General features: G+C 34.0%; 1 protein-coding gene across 2 annotated transcripts in view; it reads right to left on the reverse strand.

Moving 5' to 3' along the window:
• ERR (estrogen-related receptor) overlaps window positions 1-24,262 on the reverse strand; it is a 169,014-nt gene that overhangs the window by 102,698 nt on the left and 42,054 nt on the right. For both annotated transcript variants that reach the window (XM_035358148.2, XM_035358146.2), the window contains exon 2: window positions 13,535-13,584. Coding sequence is in view for 1 of the 2 variants with exons in the window: in XM_035358146.2 (XP_035214037.1) it covers window positions 13,535-13,556 (22 nt within the window). In the remaining variant the exon portion in view is untranslated. The remainder of the gene's footprint in view (window positions 1-13,534; window positions 13,585-24,262) is intronic.

Raw genomic sequence — 24,262 nt, forward strand, 5'->3', positions numbered from 1 at the left:
TAATATTGGCTAGGATCTGATTATATCCATTGTTAACATTAAAAGTTAACAGCATGAGTAAATTGAATATATTCATTGTGAATAAGATAAATTTGTTCAGCTTGATCAATATTTTTTAATTGTGTAGACAGTACATGTAAGAGTGAGCATTTATTAAACGTGAAATTTAACACACTAAATATATACGAATCCAAATTAGTAAAGTTCACTTTGAATAAAATTCAGCATTGGTTATTATAACATCTTTTTCATATAGACGGCAATAAAAATTACTGACTTCTATTTACATATATAATTGATATAAATATTTTCTCATATGCATAGTTTTATGTAAAGATATCATTTGGGCTCAGATGTTATCACATATTCTTTTCATCTTATTTACCACTTATTAAGTAATATTTCACATGGAAATTTTCCCGGAGTATCCAATATTTGTTTGTATTTATTTCAAATTCCTTCAACCAGGTAGTGAAATCTTTACAATTGCTTATATTTGATCCAATTTCACAATGAAAAGTTTCAGAAGAAATCAACGATGCTTTAATTAATTTTGTACAGAAAATTGCGTGGCAGAATATTTTCAACCATCTTGCTTAAATCTTAAAGCATGCGAAAGGTCATGTGACAGGACAGAAATATTACAGGATGCCCATTGGTCCATCCAAGAAACCACTCCCTCGGTGGCTACACAGATGTGCACTCGTGAAATATGCCGTCCATGTTCTTATATTTACATGATATATAATGGGAAAGTTTTTACTCCTTTAAATGCTCCAGATCGTGTGTTTTTTCGGATTACGAAAAGTGTACAATGGTACGCTCCTACCACATTTGAGCATGCTAAAATTGTTAGTCTTGCTTTGGAATGTTTGACATAAGAGTTGGAGCATTTTCTCTAGAGGTTGCCAAGGTATTTTGTGGTGCATATTATTAGCAAGGAACAGTTTCATCAGCGTTGTAAATTTGTTTGGAGATAACTTTAAATTATTAGCAGTGGGGATCTCTATCAAAGAGTATTTTGCTTCCCTTAAATAAAGCTAAGACTAAAATAAGCTAACACTGTAGCCTTTACATTTAAAACCATTTGAGGGAAAGAAAACTAGCACATAATGCTAACTCAGAACACACACATTCGTCGATACCCAGCGTACATATATACATACTAGGCTAACCCGCCAATCTTGACGTCATCGGACAATCAGCGGCAACCATGTTACCTTACTGCCGATTGACCTCCGATCAAAGTTTGCATACGGAAAACTAAAGTCAACATAAATAAGTTCAATGAATTAATCGGCAAATCGTTCAGCAGCTTCAGTATCAGTTGAAGCTTTTTTACCTGAAATTCTTATACCATGGCAATTTTTAAATTTGGCTAACCAACCTGACAAATATGCGCACTCAGTTTTTAAATTAATTTCTTAGTGAAATATTTTAGCTTGCGCCATTAGCATTTGACCTGTCAATGGCAGCCCTCACTGCGACCTGTCAGACTTTGTCATGATCTTCAATTTTAGCATAGCGAATAATTTTTTTATTATTCATTGCGAGTGGGGTGTCGGAATCGACAAAAAATTCAAAAAGTTCCTTTTTCTGTTTTCTTGTGTCATATACAGTTAACTTTCCAGTGCCATATTCTTCGTATAATTTTTTTAAGACGGATATACCTTTATCCATTCTTTGACGCAATTCCACTTTTTGTTTAATGGACACCAAAACATGCTTTCGCTTTGTAGATCCTGTTGCAGCTCCAAAATTAGAAACTCTTATCGACATGATCGAAAGTTTAATTTTCATCAAATTGTTGTAATTAAAAACAGCCTGCAAAAAATAATTAAGCTTGGTTCAAATCAAAAAGTTAAGGAACAGCACAATCAGCTATATTGGCTGAAATTCCTTGAAATCAGTTAAGTATAATTTTAGCCTAGCTTAATAGAATCTGCTATACATTATCGGCTATATATCATGAGATTGGGGACGAAACACAAGTTGTTCCGGTAAATTTTGTCTTGCTTTTATCGCATGCTGAGACAATTAAGCCTAATTGTATTACTTTAGTTATTTATTATACTTAGGTCTATTTATTGCACATGCTATTAAAGCTTTTTCGAATCCTGAATAAATAAATTCTCACATGTACTTAAGGTTTATCGAGGAGGGCATATCTTACTGCCTGATGCAATCTCGGCGGGACATAAATTCAGCTACCAAACGCCTCCCTAAGTTCTAAATTTTAATGCCCCTAAATTTTGGATACCAGTGCTTTTTTCTAAATTCTAAAAATACTTTCACCTTTTAATTTTGTTGCTCGGTGCTTCTCTAAATTCCAAAAATCTTGGCTTCCCTAAATTCTGCCGCCCGGTGCAGCCATACGAGCTCTGGCTCCGGTTCTGCGTTTATATGAAAAACAAATCAGTTATTCTTAATTCAAATAGCACTAAATGTAATCTTTTGGTCTATGACTATCATTAACAAAATCTATTTTTAACATATGAAAAGAAATTTTTATTAAATATTTCCTTGTCAGTATTTCTCAGTACATTTAACTTAAATCTGTAATCATTGCCAAGCGGAAGGTCAACATAATAGGTTATCATAATTTTTGTACTAATATAAAAAAATTTTTGGGGTATCGCTGCATGAGTCACTACTCAAAAGTTGTCATGTATTGATAAACATGCGGTGATGAAAGCAAAGTATAATAAATAATGATTCGCCAGGTTGGCTTCAGAGATATAAAATATTAGTAGGTGTAAAATCAACCATGTTTCTATCTAGAATGTTTCCATTTAAGATATATGCCAGGCAGATACACAGCTAACATAAGGCCTCCTACGTCTTCGGGTCACCATGTGTCCGCATACATTTGCATACTTTTCCTACTCCTCCGTACATCGTATGCAGCAACCCCAAACCCTCTTCTACTCTTCTAAATAAAGGCATTTAAGTATTCATGAATTCCAGACTAAAAGAAAGGATAGCAGTTGCTACAGGGCATTTTTCCACCAAGGTATTACAAGTAATCAAACTGTCACAGCCTTAGCAATTAACAACTTTCATTTGGAGAATTTAAAATACAGAAATACTGTTCCAGTGAGAAATAGCATTTATGTTTATTAATTCCCACTTAAACTGTCCACATTCATTCACCTTTCATTTCTCCCACAAAGTGTCGCAATATAATTTGTAATACTTATTATGCAGATCCACAGTAAATCTAATACCAAAACAAATTGCAAGGCAGCGCTCGAAATTTGGGGCCCCCGCAACTGTGGGTATTGCGAAGCTTCTAAATCAGCCAAGATCATTGTGACAAACACCACGAGTGAGATAAATAAAAACTTCTAAAAAACACAGATACTTTTTTCAAAGTTTTAGATAATCACTACTTAATTTTTTTATTATTCTTGCTTTAAAAGATGGTGAAGAGTTTGTTTCATAACCTAAAAAATTATTCTTTACAACCCATACATTTTTGAATGTTAAAGTCCCTTAAAAGAATATAATATTATGCACCATAATAAATTTAAGAAAATAATATTTTATAAGAAATACGGAGAAAAATGTACATAGATTTATGAAATGGAAAAATTTAAAATAACGTCACAGATTCCATTGCTAATAATTTTAAATGCTAAAGAATTCTTAAACTGTTTTGTTTTTTCTGTTTTGCGGGAAGTAAAGTATGTATTGTAACGACTAAAAATTTCGAGTATCATATTTCAATGAAAATATGTTTCTCCGTGATATCCGCATGTACGGACAAACTAAAGGACTCTTTTCCCAAAATGGATTGTAAAATGATTTCAGAAGAGACTTTTCGTGATGTCTGTTAATACTTATGTATATATCTAGCATAACTCAAAAACAAGTAGCCTCAGAAGCCTGCAATTTTGTATGTGGGCCAGCTATAGCATGTAAATGTGCACCTCTACTTTTTTGTTGCAATCGGCCGCAGCAAATATATATATATATATTCGCACTAAGTGAATTTAAGATCATACAACTATATATATACGCTCAATGAGCTCAGTTTTTTTATTTTTATATGTAGGTAAATTGTGCATTTCTTGCTTTAAAGGTGACTGAATTATGTTGCTCTTATGCTCCAGTTAAGGTTTTTATGCCTTTACTTAAACTGCATGCAGTAGCTGTAGAATTAAATCTGCATGCAGTAGTTGTACAATTATCAACAATTTAAAAGTTGTTCAAATACTACTAAGCCTAGCGAAGCTGCCATTTTGCTTGCATTTGAAACTCTTAGTAGAATAGAGAATTAAGTCAGTTTCTCCACCAACTTTAATGTCTTTCTGACAACTGGGACCAAAAGTAAACTTTCAGTTTTGTGTACCGAAAAATCTGTTTTTCTGCCTGCTGGCCGAATTGCTTGTTTTTTGCGTAGAAAATTTAATTTTAATTGTAAAAATTGTTTTAACTGTATTTTGTGCACATTTAACTGTATTTTCTGTATTTTATGTGTTTTACGTTTTTCTGTATTTTACAATTTTTATTGAAGTTGTTTTGAGTTTTATGTATTTTTGCCTTGCCAGGAAGTGAGAAGTAAAGTGATTGAATAAGAATTATATTTCTAATAAAATTCGAGGAAATAAAACTTAAACAGAATGCAGCAAAAACTGTACATAATTTAATAAGATGTACAAGGAAGTTGTGTGACACGAATCAAGATTCTTTCAGATTAATTAAATGAAATGAATGTAAATGCAAAATCAATTTATAAAAAATCTGATGTGGGCACCACATGACTTCCTTGTACGGCATATTAAATAATGTACATTTTTTGCTACATTTCATTTGAACTTATTTCACCAAATTTCTCTATGGATACATTTCTCATTCAATCAATTCAGTTCTCACTTCCTGGCAAGGAAAAAATGCATAAGCCCTCAAAATAGCTTCATTAAAAATTATAAAATACAGAAAAAACTAAAACACTAAATACAGTTTTAAAAGAAATGCTACAATTAAAATTTGAGTTTAAATTAGTTAAATTTAGGCAGAAAGAAAGATTTTTCTGTGCCCAAAACTTTTGGTCCCATTCCGCAAAAAGACACTGAAGTTGGTGCAGAAACTGATCTAATTCACTATGCTACAAAGTTTCGTATGTAAACAAGTGACGGCATCATTAGGTTTACTGCAACTTAAACAAGATTTAAATTGGTGATAATTATTATTAAGTATTGCATGCAGATTAACTAAAGACATAAAAACCTTAACCGGAGCATACGAACAATATACTGTAAAGGCCCTTATTTTCGCGAGCCCGTCGTAATCGCAAAAATTAAAGCCTCACGAAATCCCCCCCCCAACGTTCTCAACGTTACTCTACTTAGGTACTTTTGAAATTCTTCAACTTTCGGTTCTGTTCGTATAAAATTCGCGAAATTTTCATCTCGCGAAATCACCGATATATTCATTTTCGCGAAAATTACGACCCGCGAAAATAAGGGCCTTTACAGTAATTCAATCACTTTTTAAAGCAAAAAAAAAAAAAAAGGCACCATTTACCAACATAGAAGAATAAAAAAACTTTGCTCACCGATCTGAGTAACAGAGTAGATCATATATTTATATACTTATAATGCGGCCGAATGCAACCAGAAAGGAAGGTGCATATGTACATGTTATAATAGTCACATATACAAAATTTTAACGTTCTTGAGACTATTCGTTTTTTAAGTTATGCGAGATACATACGTACGTACAAATGTCAGGGTAAAAATGTATTCTGAATCCATTTTAAATCTATTTGACAAATCGTTTGAGCGAAAGAGTTCATTATTTTGTACGTACGTACAGATGTCACGCAAAAACATCGTTCAAATGGTATCGAGAGCGGTAAAAATGGATATTTTCGTTGAAATACGATGCCCGATATTTTTCGCGATTACAATTCTCCGTACAAGAAAGTAAAAAGGAGGAAAGAGAAAAAGCACTTATAAAATAGAAGAAGACTTCTATAGTACGCTTAATATCTTTGCAGCATGGAGTGAGTTTATACAAAGGCAAGAAATATAACGCGATGACTTCTTAACCTTGAAAGTATGTTTCGAAGAATTCGCCAAAAAGGAACTGATACGTTTTGCCCTTTTGCTTCATACAATATGTTTGTTTCAAAAATTACAGAAAATCGCCTAATTAATACTTTTGATCACTACTGCTTTAAAACGGCAAAATATTTGTTTTATAGTCTGTCCAAATTTAAAAACTCTGTAACTGACGCATTTGTAGGAGTTGAAACTTAAAAATAATAAACGACAGATACTCGACAAATTTGGCAAAGTTTCAGAAAATTCGAAAAAAAAAAAAAAAAATTAGAAATGACAACACAAATGTCATTCCAAAAAGAACTATTTCTGCTCAATCCCATGTTTTAAACAGTACAATTCTGAAATTTTTAGTTTGCGCTAAACGAAGATGTATACTAAAAATCGTTTTGTTGAAACGATAATAAATAAAATAAATAAATAAATAAAACTCGATCGAATTCTGAAAAATATCGCTTCACCACATTGCACTGTCATCCACAAACTCTTAAAGTGAGCAAAATTTGAGTTCGACAGCTTATGACGAATAAAAATCGATCCAAAACTTTAGGCCATAACGGCTTTTAATACCATGAGTGAGCTAAATAAAAGCTTCCCATTACGCAATGCGACGTCTGACGAATTCACTCGAGATCGAACCGCGCTGTAAAAATTGCTCTCTAAAATGAATTGGCTACTAAAATAAAAAGGCCAGGCATACCCCTTTGAGTGAGTAAAAAAGATTCGCACTGATTCCCTTCTTTTAATTCATTATTACGGCTCGAAATTAGCTTGGGCACGCAGCCAACAGCCTTCATTCATGAATTCGCGGAAGCGGTGGGAGAAAAACAGAGAAAGGAATAAGACCTCTTACTTTTTTTATTTTGATTATTCAACTCTTGCGTAAAACGCGAAAACAAAAGACATCAGCCAAACCAGTCAATTCTAGAGCAGAATCTTACATCAGCATGAAAACAAAAGACTGAAAGTCAAGGTAAATGCGAATTTTGCCATTTCCAAACTCTCTCCTTCAATTTGTAGCACATTTGATAGAAAAAACTAATTATTCTGGTCTTACATTCAAAAGATTTATTTTTTGAATATCAGCAAGACCTTATAGTTCAAAATTCACTTCATACATAAGCTTGTTGTTGTGACTTACCTCACTTGTCTCACAGTAACATAACATCAGAATAAGCCCGCGAAATTCACTGTGGGAAGGAACGCAAGATAAGCCTGTCGTTGGCAAGAGCTTTGAGTACCACACAGGTGACATTATGACTTTGCTCAGTTCCGCCCCCCCCCAGTTTTGATGCAGCACCCTGGGGGCACGCTCGCACTACCGAGACTACATTAACATTTACACCCATGACCTCTCCGGAATTCGAAACCGGGCCCTTCGGTACAGCAATCAGCGTCGCTAACCACAACAATCCCAGTTAGGCGAGACATTAAACTTTACATGCCAAAATTTGGCAAAATTCAATCTTGTACTAAAACTTGTTTTACAGAAAAATTCTTTGTTTATCGAAAGGCAAGTCTTTCCAAATGCGAGCAATATTTGTATGAAACCAATGTAAAGTCAGTAACAAGAAATTGCTCAATTAAAAATTTCATAGCGGCGCGACCAGCTTTTGTTCCCGGTATTTAAATGCTTAGAATCAAAGACAACACAAGGTAATTATCTAAAAAAGTATACATTTTGCTTACTATTTTTCATCTTAATGAAGAAGACCAGAAGCTGAATTTCTTGGCATCTTTGATGCCCATTCCTTTGCACCTTTACATATACGTATGGTGTCCGCCGATAACATCGCGGGCGAAAATGCGCTACAAAACATCGTGGGAGAAAACATCGCAAAGAGAAAACATCGCAGTTCTAAAACATCGTGGTACAAAAATCGTCGTCGAAAATAATGCGGTTCAAAAACTTCGCAGTTTAAAAACATCGTCGTCGAAAATATCGCGGTAAAAAATAAAGTATCGACAAATCATCGCAGGACGATAACATCGCAGACCTGCTTTTTTCAGGCTTTAATAATTGTAAATGGATATTCCCATAATGATTTGTGAGAGCGAGATGGAAAGAAAGATAATTTTTACTTTCATATTTTTTATTAACTAATAAATTTTTGCTGAAAAAGTAAGATGGAAACTTAAGAATAAACTGAAGCAGAACAAGAAATAATTTTCATTATAAGAGTATTAAATTGACAATAGTGAAGAAAATAATCTCATAAGTAGCAATTTTTTATAGATAAGGTCATGCAGTTACTATTTCTAAACATTTTTAGATTATACTTTTAATAAAAAGTTACCAGTAAAAACTTTATAAAAAAAAGAGTTAATAATGACCTTTGTTAGTTAACTATGTCCGTTTAAAATTCCATTAAATGCTATAAGTTTCCTATGCTTAAATTTCCTTCTTACTTTTTCAGCAAAAATTTATTAGTTAATAAAAAATATGAAAGCAAAAATTATCCTTCTTTCCATCTTGCGCTAACAAAGCATTATGGAAATATCCATTTACAATTATTAAAGCCTGAAAAAAGCATGTCTGCGATGTTATAGTCATGCGATACTTTATTTTTTACCACGATATTTTCGACGACGATGTTTTTAACGAATTTTTGAACCGCTTTATTTTGGACGACGATATTTTGTATCACGATGTTTTCTCTTTGCGATGTTTTCTCCCACGATGTTTTGTATCACGACGCTTTCGCCTTGCGTTGTTTTCTACGCGACGTTTTCGTGCGCAATGTTTTTGCCGCGATGTTTTCGGCTGTAACCTATACGTATACCGATTTTTATGTTATAAAGTCCTCAAGAGATATATGAATGCCCTTGCTTACAAAACATATTTAACCATATAAGAATTATAATAAAGCAAACATTAAATGAAATTCACATATAAAAAATACATTATGTATGCATATATGTTCAAGTAAAAAATATGAAACAATCAACTAACCTATAAGAAACGTTATTGTTTAAAATTAATTATTTTTTTAATTTACTTTAGTATGTTGAATTTCGATGCCATGTTTGCCAAAATAACACTGGTTTACTTAGGTGCTTATTATTATTGATGTTGCGTGCGTTCGTAATAAATTGAATGCACACAGGTCCGAAGATCGGTTAATAAAATTAATTTTATCTAAATAAACACTTCAAAGTTTTAGTACTTTTCACAAAGATAATCGTACAACTCTTCACAATATCACAGAGTACAATCAGTAGTTACATTTCAAACTACTATGAACGTTAAACACAACGCAATGCAGAGCGGAGTTAAAGAGAAAGCTATATCTCAGTGCTCCGAACTCACGCCAAGCTAACATCTAACAGCAACTACTACAACTGAGATCAGATGATCTCATCGGCCTTTTATAGTTTTCACCCCGCCGCGGAGATATTTCTAATACTTTCTCCTTTTCGAGATAACTGGAATGCAATAAGAGGGTTGAATTACAGTTACAGCTAATTATCAGCAAATTATTAATCAATTACATTTATTCAATTACAATACGTATTAAGGTGTTACAAGGACAGGACAGAATAAACCAAAATGTGCGCAAAATGGTCACCAAGTTTGGCGAATCTGGGCGATTTCTCGCCAAATTACCGAGATACCCATTTATTGAATGTTAAACATGTTTACCCCTGTATTCTTACTTTTCCGGCATAGCTTCTCTTTCTCGATTTCTCGTGTTACATTACACAGGAAAATACAACAACATATAATTGCACTAAAATCATCTATCTACAAAATTCGTAACATTATTATTTATTACTATGAAATCGAAATTTTTAACCAAAGAAGTACAATAAAATTTCTTTTAACTGGCAGCAACCAGACCTAGACGATTGGATACTTGAATATACATTTCTCAAACTTATTTTCTCATGTTTTGTGATCATCAACAGAAACTGCAGCATCCGAAATTTGCTAATTGTGTTTTCGATCTATCGATCACAATAAAATAAACAATGCTGAAAATCGTACAGATTATTTACGACTTACCACATGAAAGTTACAAATTTTCTAGTCTGATGGCATATAACTTCGAATGTCTTTCAGATTATAAGACTGCCGTCGTGGTTTTAAAAATTCGCTGCAAATGCAATGAAGATTCATAATGTTATGTGCTAATATTTCGCGGCAAATCTAATGAATGTCTGCAACCCTTCGCCAGCCTCCTTCAATGCACATAAGGAGACTTATCGTGTTTGTTCACTTTCACTGCATTAGGATACGTGGATGTTTGTCTCAAGCTCCAGAGAATTACCATTAAAAAATCGTCTACGTTTTGCTATAAATAAAAACTACAAATAATTTATTTTTTAAAATTTACACAGGTTAGTTAAATGCATTAAAATATACTACTGTTGCCAAATGCGGTAAGATAGCTTCCCCGCAAAGCGGGGTTAGGGTTGCCAGAAAGTGACAGAAAAAGACAGGGTTGCCACCATTTGGTGCGAAATCGCCCATTTGACGATACTCGGCGATAAAACTGGTGTATGACATAGGCGGAGAGAGAACATTCTAGAAAGACTTTTTTGCGGTTTTCTCGAGAATATTCTTGAAGGTAGGTAAAAACTACATATAGCCTATCTGTACGCGGGAGACAGAGAGTATGTTAGTTCAGAGACTAGCTCGACAGAGATCGATTAAGTCGGGAGCTGTACTTTAGTGCTTTGCCGTGAAGGTGTCTTCACCGTTATAGCGTGATAGTTATAGCGTTATACTGACGCATAAATTGTGTTTTTATTCTTCATCAAGTCTTGTCATCAATCACTCTAAATCTACGAACCCATAGAATACAACACTAATAATAATGTTCTTAGTCTTCCCATTTATAATCAGATCTAATTAAAAATAAAATTGTGAGAAGTTTACACAGAAATTTAATTTGATGTTATCATTTTATATATGTCATTTACACACTATTGTTCCATAAAATTGTGTTGAGATTTTAATGTAATGCTTTAATTTTTAATCACAAGACCAAAATATTAGTGACACCGAAAGAATAAGGCATTATAAGGCCGAAAGAATAGGGCTGTTTAAGACATTTCAAAAATTTTAGCCATATATAGTCAAACCCCGCTACAGCGAAATTATTTATAATGAACTTACGGATAGGAGCGAACTTTTTCGTCTCGACGAATTTCTTACACAATTAATGTGAATTTATATGGTTCCAGCGTATTTCCAAATGCATGAAAGTCGGATATAACGAATCACAAATACCTTCAGCCAAAAATTCTTCTTTTAGTCCAAATGGGCGGAGCTATTAGTTTCGAAACCGCATTTTGCATCGAATGACTTTAAATGTCCAAATCACTTTTCAAATTGTTGCCACCAAATATTATTGCCCTGTATTATATTCAAAGAAATTAAGTAATGAAGAATCTGCATGTATGTCTCTCGCACTGCGAAAAAACAACGGACCTGGACAAATTTTGAATAACATAGTCATTCATCGAACAAGGGCACCTGGAAACACGAATTTGGAATTTGTTTTATTGTCTACTTCATATTTTGCAAAACTTTATCTAAATTTTTATTTAAAAACTCAACAATTTCAATGTGAGCACTGGCAACTGTATGGAATAAAAACATTTTTATCTCCAGCGCGCGAAACTGTCTACCGAAAATTCTAAAAATATGCTGTTTTTAAATATTGTTGCGTTCTACGGGTTCGACGATTTGGAATAATAATTGATAACACTTGATGAAGAATCAAAACACAATTTATCGCCAGTAAGGACTATTACACATGACTGTTCCAAAGACACGTTTACACTCGTCGAATATATACGATAAACACGCTGAAACAGTCAGCAATACAGCCTTCATCAGCCATTTTGGGGTAAATAAAAACTTTCCGGAGCATTAAACCCGCGATAACATGATGCTAATGAGCGAAAATAAATTTACTGCAGAAGTGCATGAACAGGAACAAAGAGAAATATTTTCCGAGTACTAATAGTCACGATTCCCTCTTCATATATTTAAAGCACCAAATCTAAAAATGATCTCAAAGTCTAGGGCTATCTTTAACCTGAGAATATACATGAAGTTTTACGATGGGCATTTTCCTTCCCGAATTTGGTTACAACAATCCGAAACAAGCGAACAGTTTTGTAGAATGATAGAATTTACCATTTTTATTAAGCTAATGTATTCTGGTTATGTTGCGCCCCACTGTCCAGCTACAGTCTTGCATCTCAGCCGCAATATACACTGAAGTGACAAAAGTCATGGGATATCAATAATCAAATATACAGATGGCAGTAGTATCGCGTAGAAAATGTATAAATGCGAAGTGCTTTGGCACGGCTTTCATTTGTGTTCAAGTTATTCATGTGAAAAGGCTTTGACGTGATTATGGCCGCACGACGAGAATTAACAGACTTTGAACGCGGAATGGTAGTTGGAGCTAGACGCATGAGTCATTCCATTTCGGATATCGTTAGGGAATTCAACATTCCGAGATCCACAGTGTCAAGAGTGTGCCGAGAGTATCTAATTTCAGGCATAACATCCCACCATGGACAGCGCAGCGGCTGACCACCTGCACTTAACGACCGAGAGCAGCGACGTCTGCGTAGAGTTGTCAATGTTCAGAGACATGTCTTCCTTGGGCTATGCCAGCAGAAGACCGACTTGAGTGCCTTTACTGACAGCACGACATCGCCTGCAGCGACTCTCGTGGGCTCGTGAGCATATCGGTTGGTCCCTAAACGAATGGAAAACCGTGGCTTGGTCAGATGAGTCACGATTTCAGCTGGTAAGAGCTGATGGTAGGGTTCGAGTGTGGCGCAGACCCCACGAAGCCATGGACCCAAGTTGTCAACAAGGCACTGTTCAAGCTGGTGGTGGTTGAATAATGGTCTGGACTGTTTGTACATGGCATGGACTCGGTCCTCTGGTGCAACTGAACCGATCATTGACTGGAAATGGATACCTTTAGCTACTTGGAGATCACTTACAGCCATTCGTGGACTTCACGTACTCAAACAACGATGGAATTTTTATGGATGACAATGCGCCATGTCACCGGGCCACAATTGTTCGCGATTGGTTAAAAGAACATCCTGGACAATTCCAGCGAATGATCTGGCCACCTAGATCGCCCGACATGAATCCCATCGAACATTTATGGGGCATCATCGAGAGGTCAGTTCGTACCCAAAACCCTGCACCGTCAACACTTTCACAATTATGGACGTCTATAGAGGCAGCATGGCTCAATATTCCTGCAGGGGACTTCCAACGACTAGTTGAGTCCATGCCACGTCGAGTTGCTGCACTTCGCCGGGCAAAAGGAGGACCGACAAAATATTACGAGGTATCCCATGACTTTTGTCACTTCAGTGTAGATGAAACCGCGGATGCTGAATCAACAGATAATGGACGCAACAGTAAACTATTTTGAAATTTGTTACAAAATTCACTACCAAGAAATGACACTTACCAGTTTCAATTTTCCCTGTCATCAAGGCTTCAGTAAAGGCAAGGTATCAGCTACATAAAAAAAAAAGGAAAAAATTATTTATTTCTAAAATAAACTTACAGCAAGTAACAAACAATAAACTCATAAAAAAAACTTTTACGAATAAAAACTAAAATGCATTTTATGGCCTTTTAATATCGAAACTTGGCAAGAATGGATTTATTCTCTGCAGTTATCTCTTCTCGCAGCATGAAATTCAAAATATTACGACTCAAATGAAAAATTCGTTGGTTGAACTTACTGAAATATTTTACATTGATAAATTTAAACATTTTTCTTTATTTAGAAGACAAATCTACAGATGTTTTCGTCGGTATGAGAGGAAAAGAACTTTAATCTGAACACTTTATATTTAGGCAAAAGAGTTTACCATTAGTAGTAAGGCACGGTAACTGTATAACAGAAGTTACGTCACAGAAACGCGGCGTGGCCATCAACATCTTGGATCACATAAGAAACGGAAGTAACGTAGATGTATAGGAATGACGTAATATTTCCCAAAGTTTCGCTTTTATTTTGTGGCAAATTTTAAGTTTTATTTTTCTGGCAACGACCATTTTTAGCAATCAATTTTAATTAATTTTCCTTTATTGTTTTTCTTATTTAATATATATTTATTTAATCTAGCATTATTTTAATTGAGCATCTCATTATTTATATTTATTCAATTTTAATTGATTTCATTACTAATACATTATTAATAATACATTTTCCCTGAATTTCAAAAGACTAGGATTCGAACCTATGTTATCTCGCATGGGAGACACGCACTTAATTGCGAAGCCACACATATGTCTCTTTAGACTTGTCTTTTGACCCTGTCTAATAGCGAAAACAACTGTGACGCCTGGAGGATTGCGCATGCCCAAGCCGTTTCATGCCATTGGTGCATCCGCAACGGCGAACGAATCCATTCTGAAAGCGTAATCACCATCTTGCTTACAAATAGAAATACTTCACCCAATCACCGTGTTTGTTTTTGGAATTGTAATGAAATACATATTCTAAAGGCATTATCTTCAATAAAAATTGTAAAATACAGATAAACATAAAACAGCAAATATAGTTAAAAAAATTTTTTTTTACAATTAAAATTACAGTTTCTACGCAAAAATAAAAAGCAATTCGTCCAGCAGGCAGAATGACATATTTTTAGGTGCACGAAACTAAACGTTTGCTTTTTGTCCCATTCGGCACAAAGACGCTGAATTTGGGGCAGAAAGTGACTTAATTCACTATTCTACTAAGAGTTTAATACGTAAACAAATGGCGACTTCATTAGGCTTAGTTCTAGTTTTAAAAAAAACTTTTAATTCTACAATTACTGCATGGTGATTAACTAAAGGCGCAAAAACCTTCATTGGAACAACACATAATTCAATCACTTTTAATGCAAAAAATGAACTGTTTACCAACATGTAAGAATTAAAAAAATAAAAAAAACACCGAGTTTGTAGAGTCATTAGGTTGTTTTTTACGGCAGGAGTGATGAAAAGTAAGAAACGCCTTCGCTGGGAATCGAATTACGAACCTTTGGAATACACGCCAAGCGTGCTAACAACTACACGACGAAGGAATGCTAAGAAGGCGAGAGAAATACCTTACATGCTCAAGAGCCGAACAACAAAGTGGTTGTATATATGTAAATTTTTCGTGCGGCCGATTGCAACCAAAAAATGGAGGTGCATAGCTACATATTATAGCAGTCCCATACGCAAAATATCAACGTTCTACGGCTACTCGTTTTTGAGTTATGTGACATAAATACATACATACCTACGTACAGAAGTCAAGAGAAAAAAAATCTCTCGTGAATCCATTTAAAATTTATTTTACATTTCTTTTTGGCAGAAACAGTCCTTTATTCTGTCCGTACGTACAGATGTCCAGCAAAAACATTGTTCAAATGAATTCGAGAGTAGTCGAAATGGAGAAAATACGATACCCGAAATTTTTCGCGATTACAATATTTCCTTTACTTCGCACAAGGTAGTAAAAAGAACACCACTTCTGCCCAATATAAGCCGCAAATAAGACACATGTTTAATAATACTTCAGCGGTATCTCGAAAATATCATAGCACACACGTCTAACCTCGATTAAAATGTTACCAAAATTAAAACATGATGATTCGCAAACCAGAAGATAACAAAACACTAAAACTGTACATTGAAAAACTATTCATAAATTATGAACTGTAACATTACCATTTCCAGTCCTTGTTCCCCACATACCTCAAATTAGCTACAGTGGATAATGAAAACGCCTCATAATGGGGAAAATGTGAAACAAGAAGAGCAAAAGCATTTATTTTTTTATTTTCCAATAAGCTCCAAGCTGTTTCTGCCTGCCAACACTCAAGGCTGTGAATCCAGAATTAACATTTGTTTTCCTACCTGTCCAGGCGTGTTCCAAGAATCCATCTTTTTGAAGTAGCTTCTTGTAATTCAGACTTTTAACGAGATTCCTCTTTTTAGATCGCGAATGTATTATCAATGATGAAACTTTATTTTATTGATTTCACTAGAAGCAACGGAAGCACATTATATAAAATAATAATACATTGCACTTAATTAAATGCACTAAAAATAATTTTTTCACCTATGCAAAAATTTTCGATTGTATGTTATAACATTTTCGGCTATATGTTACAATAAAAATGTCGTGTGGACACCACATGACTTGCTTCTACGGCCTACACACATTTTGAGATGCATTTCATTTAAACTTATTTCCCGAATTTCATTAGAGATATATTCCTTAAGTCAATTAATTCATTAAAAATTGTAAAATACCGAAAAACATAAAACACAACGTACGGTTAGAAAAAACAATTCTTGCAATTAATATTACAGTTTCTACGCAAAAACAAGCAATTCGGCCATCAGGCAAGAAGGCAAATTTTTCGGTGCACAACTGAAAGTTTAGTTTTGGTCCCACTCGGCGAAAAGACACTGAAGGTATAGAAACTTAATTCACTATTCAGCTAACTTTCAAATATAAACAAATATGGCTGCTATGGTTTAAAATAAAATTCGGCTTAGACGCACTTAAAACAGCTTTTAAATAGTTGATATTTCTAGAAATATTGCATGCAGATTAACTAAAGGGACAAAAACCTTAACCCAAAGATAAGAACAACATAATTCAGTCACCTTTTAAAGCAAATAATCTGATGTATACACCACACGACTTCCTTGTACGGAATATTTAATTATAGGCATTTTTACCTATAGGCATTTCATTTAAATTTATTTAATCGAATTTCATTAGAGATATAGTATTTATTTCTCATTCAATTAATTCCATTCTCACTTCGCGACTAGGCAAAAATACGTGAAACCTCAAAATATCTTCAATAAAAATTGAAAGATATAGAAAAATATAAAAACCAATTACAGTTAAATCAAATTTAAGATTAAAAAAAAAAAAAACAATTAAAATTAGTTTCTACGCAAAAACAAGCAATTCGGACAGCAGGCAAGAAAGCAGATTTTATACTCGGGGAAAAAACATTGAAGACGTAGAAACTGACTGTTGTGGATGCTATACTGAGTCAATATATGGGATAATTTAATAACTTAAAATGATGATTTCAGAAAGGATTAAGCATAATTTAAGTCGCAATAATAAAAGAAGAGGCTACTTTGTTGTTGCGAAGTTTAAATTCTGTAGATTGGCAACAAATCCACTGTTCTGCTAAGTTTGAAATGTAAACAAATATGGTTGCAATGGTAAAAAAATTTAGGCTTAGCCACACTTAAACCACTTTTAAACTGTTGATAATTCTACACCTATAACATGCAGGTTTACTAAAGACACAAAAACCTTAACCGGAAGATAAGAATAACATAATTCAATCATTTTTAAAGCAAAAAAATGCACAATTTACAAACATATAAGAATAAAGAAACTGAGCTCACTAAGCCGAATAGCACAGTGGATATACTATATATACATATATTTATATACTTTTGGTCCGACAACAACTGAACTGTTTAGCACATTTACGAAGTTGTATAAGTGGCGTCAGTAGTCAAAAACGCCAGCGTCACCTACATATTTCATTAAAATCAATCTTTCTTTTCAAACATGCATTTCACAAGGTGTTTCCATATTTTTGTCCATCCACTGTATTTTCGTTGAAATACGGCAGCCGGAAATTTTCATGATTACAATACTTCATTTACTTTGTACAATGAAGTAAAACACACTCCTTTTTTTTATTTAATTATTTATAATTCACTCAATTGAAAAATGTTTTACATGATTGTATTAAAAAAAAAAATACATAATCTTCCGATTTTAGATTACTTCTACTAAAATCAAACAACATTTATAAAAGGAGGAGAATAAAGTAAATAAAAAAGAAAATGTTTGCTTTTTCTGTCTGAAAGAACGCTCAGCTTCATAATATTGTAATAAAAAATTTATATTTTATTGGGACTTAATATCTGTGAATAGAGGGCAGAGAACAAATAATAATTATTTGCATTTATATGTAACCATGTTAATCACATATAAAATGCGAAATTCTCATTAATTTACTTCAAAAGTTTCTTTCTACTGAAAACATGTCTTATTATTTTTGAAACGGTATAAATATTGATTTGCGACTCTCGAACATTCAAGAAATCTACTATGCCGTTCCTGTCGTCATGAAGTTCGGCCACCCCCTGCGTTATAGCAACTAATAAATCCTCGATACCCCTCAGCCTGAAAACGTGTAGCAACTGCCATGATGTTACGCAAATAATAAAACGGCATGAACAATATTTTTTGAATGAATCTGACAAACTGATGGTGGGAAAAAAAGAAGAAAGTATTTTTGTTTACTTCTTTGTTCATTACTTCATCTAAATTATCTCGCATTACTAATACAGATACACTATCCCCCAGTTAACATTACCCGAGTTCAGACACTCAATTATACGATCGGTATAAACACATTATGAACGGCCGGTGGCAAGGTGGCTAGCGCGTCATGCACCACAGGTCCGGTGTTCCGAACGCCGGGCGCGAAATGGCAAACCGCACATTGAGTTGATCAATGTTAACAAATTCCGCTTACTGCGCATGCTCAACGGTGTACCGTTGACATGGGAATTACTGGGAACTAAGGGAGGGGGCATAAGCAACCCTACAACAAGCCTGTTAGTCATGGATTTACTGTTTTACAATTGGAATACTAAGAAAATTTGTTTGTGCTTATTACATGTGCTTCTATTTCATTTCGGTTTATTTTTGTTCATAAACATGACATTTAATATCGGCTATTTGGAAATAGGGTCGGTTTGAATGCCTTTCATCTGTTGAGTCGGTCGATAAAATTAGTACGAAGTTCGCTTGGGGACTAAACACCGGGGGGGGGCCTGCGACAAGCTGAACACTTGCCCAGGGCATATGCTAACGCACCCCGGGGCCCACTAGGGCTATTGCGCCACTAGTTTAGTTTTTTTTTAAAACGTTTAAAAAAATTTTTAGATTTTTTTTTAAAACTAAGTTTAGTTTATATTATAGGAAAGACTTAATGTCCTAGCTACATTCAAACCAAAAAGATTTTGATCCTACATACCACGTGCATGCCAGCATCATTCTAGGATAGACCGTGACGTCCTAAATGATCTCTTAGTATTTTCAAGAAGGCAGGTTTCTTCTTCGAAGGATGAAAAAATTACTTAAAACCAAAAGAAGGTGAAAACAATACAGATTTTAACATTCAAGAAGGAGAAGTGTGATTCAGTGTCCAATATTTCTTTCATACAAGTGAACTTCTATCAGATAAATTAAGAAGTGCTGAAGCTATCAAACACAAAACAAGGGCTGAAGGAATGAATGATGACAATTACGATTAGAAAGAGCAAACTGATTTTCAAAAAGCCCCATGTTTTACAAGCAAGCTTGAAAATTTAGAAACATCAATCTTAAACCTGCTGACGTAACACTAAATTCCTTTCTATAAAGAATTAGAAAAGACTTTTTTTTTTCACTTGCTCTAAACAAGAGTATATTAATATTGAGAACTGTTTGAAGTTATACTCGGCATCTTGTAATATAAAGTACATATATTTAATTCATGAAGTGACAGCATAATATTTTTATTTAAAGCACAAGACAACAATCAAATTAATAAAAATTATGATTAGATTTTAACTAAACAAAATTTTACTATTATAATCCTCACTATGCGTGTGAGTGAAATATATTTCAGAATTGTAAGAATCTCTCAATGGTATCCCTTTACTTCCGTCTTTTCATAGTCGTATGAGTGAGAGGTCATTGTATATATCCGCACATTTATAAAAAATGTCTGACAAACACATCATTAGCACATAAATACCTGTTAATCAGAAGTGTAAATGAACTACTGGAGGTACAGAAGAAAACCAATTGTGCACATGATAAAAAATCTACAGCCACCGACCGCAAAGTGGGAATTCCGCAGAGCACGGGAAACGCACATCGAATCACAGCAAGGCACACGCCCAATAAGAACTGCGTTAGCAAACCCTTTGACGCGCGCGATATTATTTTTATAACTTTTTAAACTAAAAACTCTAGAAATTGAATATTATGATCCTAAAGACAAATAATATATGAATTAAAAAAATCTACTCTTGCCATTGTTTTGTGGGTGGTGGTCGCACTGTGAAACCACCGCGCGTCTAGGACTTTGAAACTTACCTAGGTAGTAGGAAAAAAAACTTACCTTTCTTCTTGCGCATTTCCAATAAATGACGAAATTTACGGATTTAAAACAAAATGCATGTAAGAATTGCATAATATATATATATTTTTTACATTATTTTACAAACTAAATCGTCAGAAAAAATTAAAAATAAACATTTATGTAATTTTTCTATAGCAGTGAAAGTATAAGTACCTACATAATAACGACGTTTGACAACATGGATTAAACAACTCAGTGCAATAAGGATTAAAAAAAAAACTCAGGGTTTTTTTTTTTTTTTTTTTTTTTTTTTTTTTTAAATTTCAAAGAACAAATATTTATTGTGACACTGTTCAAAGCATGTTTTGTCTTTTTGGTACATGTATAGACCCACACTGCACGTTTCGCACATGTATCTTCTATCTGCACGTTTCGCACATGTTTCTTCCTTGTGCTACAAAATGTACACTGATGGGATTTAAATTTCACTGGTATATATCCAGCGTTACTTGGTTTCTTTTCATCTGGCACATGAAATTTGTGGTTTTTTTTATGTTAATTGGAGCGGGGGCTTGGTCTTTTTGGCTTTGGTACGGATCATTCGTTTCCCATTCATATTTATTTTATTCGTATTGCGTCTCAAAATATTCAGAATATATTTTTAATTTAAATAAAACTTTAAGCGATTTCTATTTTTAATTACAGCAAAGTACATTTACATTAAATTTAAACCACAGGAAATAATTTGTAAAATCACAATACTAGCTTGGGGAGCAAGTGTGTTGAGGTCACAGAAAAGTCTCTGGAAAAGAGAGACCTTTTCACTGGGCAGGTGCATGTATTGTTTAGTAATAAAATAACTCAGTGATTTCAAAACCCCTTATCTATATCCGGCTAAAAATAAATATTCCTATTTGAGAAGCAAGCAAACGCCATTGTGAAGAGCAGTGGTTTCAAGGCGCGACCACCCAGCCTCTACAGCATTGTGACACAATGCTCTAGTGGAGCAGTGGTCGCGCCCTGAAACCACAAAGAAAATGCCATACATATAGAGTTTTTTTTATATATATGCAGTTTAATTATTGCTATTTTTTATTGTTTAGATAGAAATCATGATGTGTGATGAATAACTTTTGAAATTTAAAGTTGTTTATATTAATAAAGGAAAGTTATTTTGTCTCATTGAAAACGAATTTTAAAAGGCATCCGATTTGAAGTACTTAGACCTAAAACATGTATGATTCTGTAGTCATTTTGTGTTATTCAGAAGTAAAAGATCAGTAATCAATGGATTTTCACTCAAAAATTTCGGAAGAGGATAAAAAAATTCGAAAATTGGTGGTTTCAGGGCGCGACCACCGAGCGTCAAAGGGTTAGCAAATAAGACTGCCCGGAATATTTAGAGCGAATTCAACAGGAATTTCACATCAGCCTTAAAGGCACGATAAAGTCACAACAATAAACAACCAAACAAGGATGGAATCGATGACACAATCAATTTAGCTATCAAACCCGTTACAAGAACAGAATACATAAAAAGGATAGCTACTCGGACGAACTGAGAGATAATGGAAATTGCCAGAAAAATGGCAAATGCATTAGCATGGTGCCTGTTTCTTCTGAAATGCAATGTCACAACGGATTATTGGGGAAAAAGTCTGTATTCCAGCAGCCGTTGCAACATCAGGCAAATTCTCGGCAGCGACACTAACATTTACGCTGGTATCATATTTACGCCCTTAATTATTCTGTCAATATTACCAGTCAATGCTGTCACGTGTTTCAAGGACCATCTTTTTAGCAAGACAATGTCTGGCCGCACAAAGCAAACATCTACAAGGATTACACGTGAAATGTACAACTTTCTTCTAAACTGCTCTTTTTCTGATAGAACGGGAACGGAATACCTTCAGAATGGGTTGCAGATATTTCATGCAAAATGCATGAACTTGGGAATTAATTACAGAATATCCTGCGGGAAATTCTATAAGACAGTATTCTTTTGCCAAAAACAGGTGTACACCGCATTATTGCATAAAAGTTTTAAGCGCAGTATTGCTGAATAAAGAAAGAAAGGTTGATTGTTATTTAATTTCATTTTGTGGAGGGGCAGAAAGGCTTTCTCATTTCTTAATGTATTCCTTCAGTATAACTAGATGATTTTTTCACAAGTACGAAGTCTTTTTTTTTCTTAATTATAAAACCACAAAGAATGCGTGTATTGTTTTATTTATAATCGTTAAACTTTATTCAGCCTTGATGTTTTACCAAACTTACATTTTACAGACAATGCATTATTAAGAAGAAAAAAAAATATCAACTATAAGTTACCTATAGCAGTCGGTTTCGTATCATCTTCAGTTACTCACTTTTAGATTGGCAAACATATTTTTATTAAAGCTAACATTGCTTAGAAGTCTTAATAACACCAATTATTCAAATTCCAGTCAGTTTCTAATGTTTCATGTTCACCTTGAGCTATCGAACGCTAATACGTTCACATTACCTCAAATTACCTTTTTTATAAATCACTGATGAAAACACATTGGAATACAGTATTAAATGACAATGAATCTCTGAAAAGATTTTCGAGAGTCTATTCTTCCCCTTAATATAATAAATATGCGGGACAAATAATAAATTTTTGCAATATATTTAAAAATAGTTTAAAAAATATATTTCATTCCTGTGCCTAATTTTGTAAGAAAGGAAGTCTTTACACATTTATGCACTCATAAATTATTTGTAATCTAGCAAATTCTCATATTATAATAACTTCAAAAACGCATTCTTTTTCTTATCAGAGCTCACGACGTTAAAGACATTCTTCTTGTTTTTACTCCTAAAACCAAACTTGGGCTAGTTTTTACACCTGAGTGGAGGTAGAATTTAAGCTTAGGGAGCGCAAGCAACTTTACCCTTATCAATGGACCTAAGATTACAGAGGAGACATCATTGATATTGCCAAGAACGACAAAAGCCAATAAGTTCGCTGCCAAGACTCTGACACTAGCGAAAATAACTTGCGCTTCTTATCCATGGGTATGGAAGCTATTTTCGGACAAGTACACCTTCCGTATCTATAGCTTCTTCTTCGAAAGAACTTGCAAACCTTGGATGGAACTTTTTTTCCTCCTTTGTTCTTTTAATCCGAACTGATTTATCACTTCGAAAAATATACGGATGAAGGTTAAATATCATTGGAAGAAAAGCATCAGGTAACTTTTTGCCTGAAAATGAATGAAGATCGCGAAGTCCAATACAATTATATTTAATTAAAAATTAATTAAAAGGATAAAACTATTATAACGAAACAACACGATTATTTCCTTCTTGAACAAAACATCTACAATAAACATTTTCACTCCAGACCAAGTGGACCTCCTAGTATCTCAAAGAGCAAAGCATAATCTTTTTTTCTCCTTTGCAGAAATCAATGCTGAAACAAAGAATTAAATAAACAGCATATCTTGCATTTATTACTTACTAGCCACTACGCGGCCAGCCTTTGCCTGGCTTTTAAATGCACCGGAAAAATGCCTAAGTGGAACACCAAACATAAATTTAAAAACTGCACAGAATTATCGCCCACATTTTTCCGAATGGCAACAGTGCTCATATCAGCAACAATGGCAACAGGGATATATCAGCAGCAATGGCTGCGTGCCATCGATCTGATGCGATTTCATCAAAAAACATAAAATAAAAACTTAATCGAATTTTGAAAAAATCACTTCGAGGTGCACTGGCTCTTGTCTAGATGCACCTATGTACCAAATGTCATAGCCCTGGGTCTAGTAGCTTACGCACTAAACTTACAAACAAGAGACACAGACAGACTCTTCCTTTTAATATATGTAGAGATAACACTTGTATATCCGCTAATAAAACAACAAGGATAAAAACTAAACTGTTATCGGACACATACTTTTCACATGAAAGGCTATGAAATAAAATACTTTCTTGAATATAATATAAGAAAGCTGAAGACAGATTAACGGTAAGCATCATTCTTTTTA

This window comes from Stegodyphus dumicola, chromosome 12 (assembly GCF_044657685.1).
Source record: "Stegodyphus dumicola isolate Sdum_Otavi_A_Nest chromosome 12, ASM4465768v1".
NCBI classification, from domain to species: Eukaryota; Metazoa; Arthropoda; class Arachnida; order Araneae; family Eresidae; genus Stegodyphus; species Stegodyphus dumicola.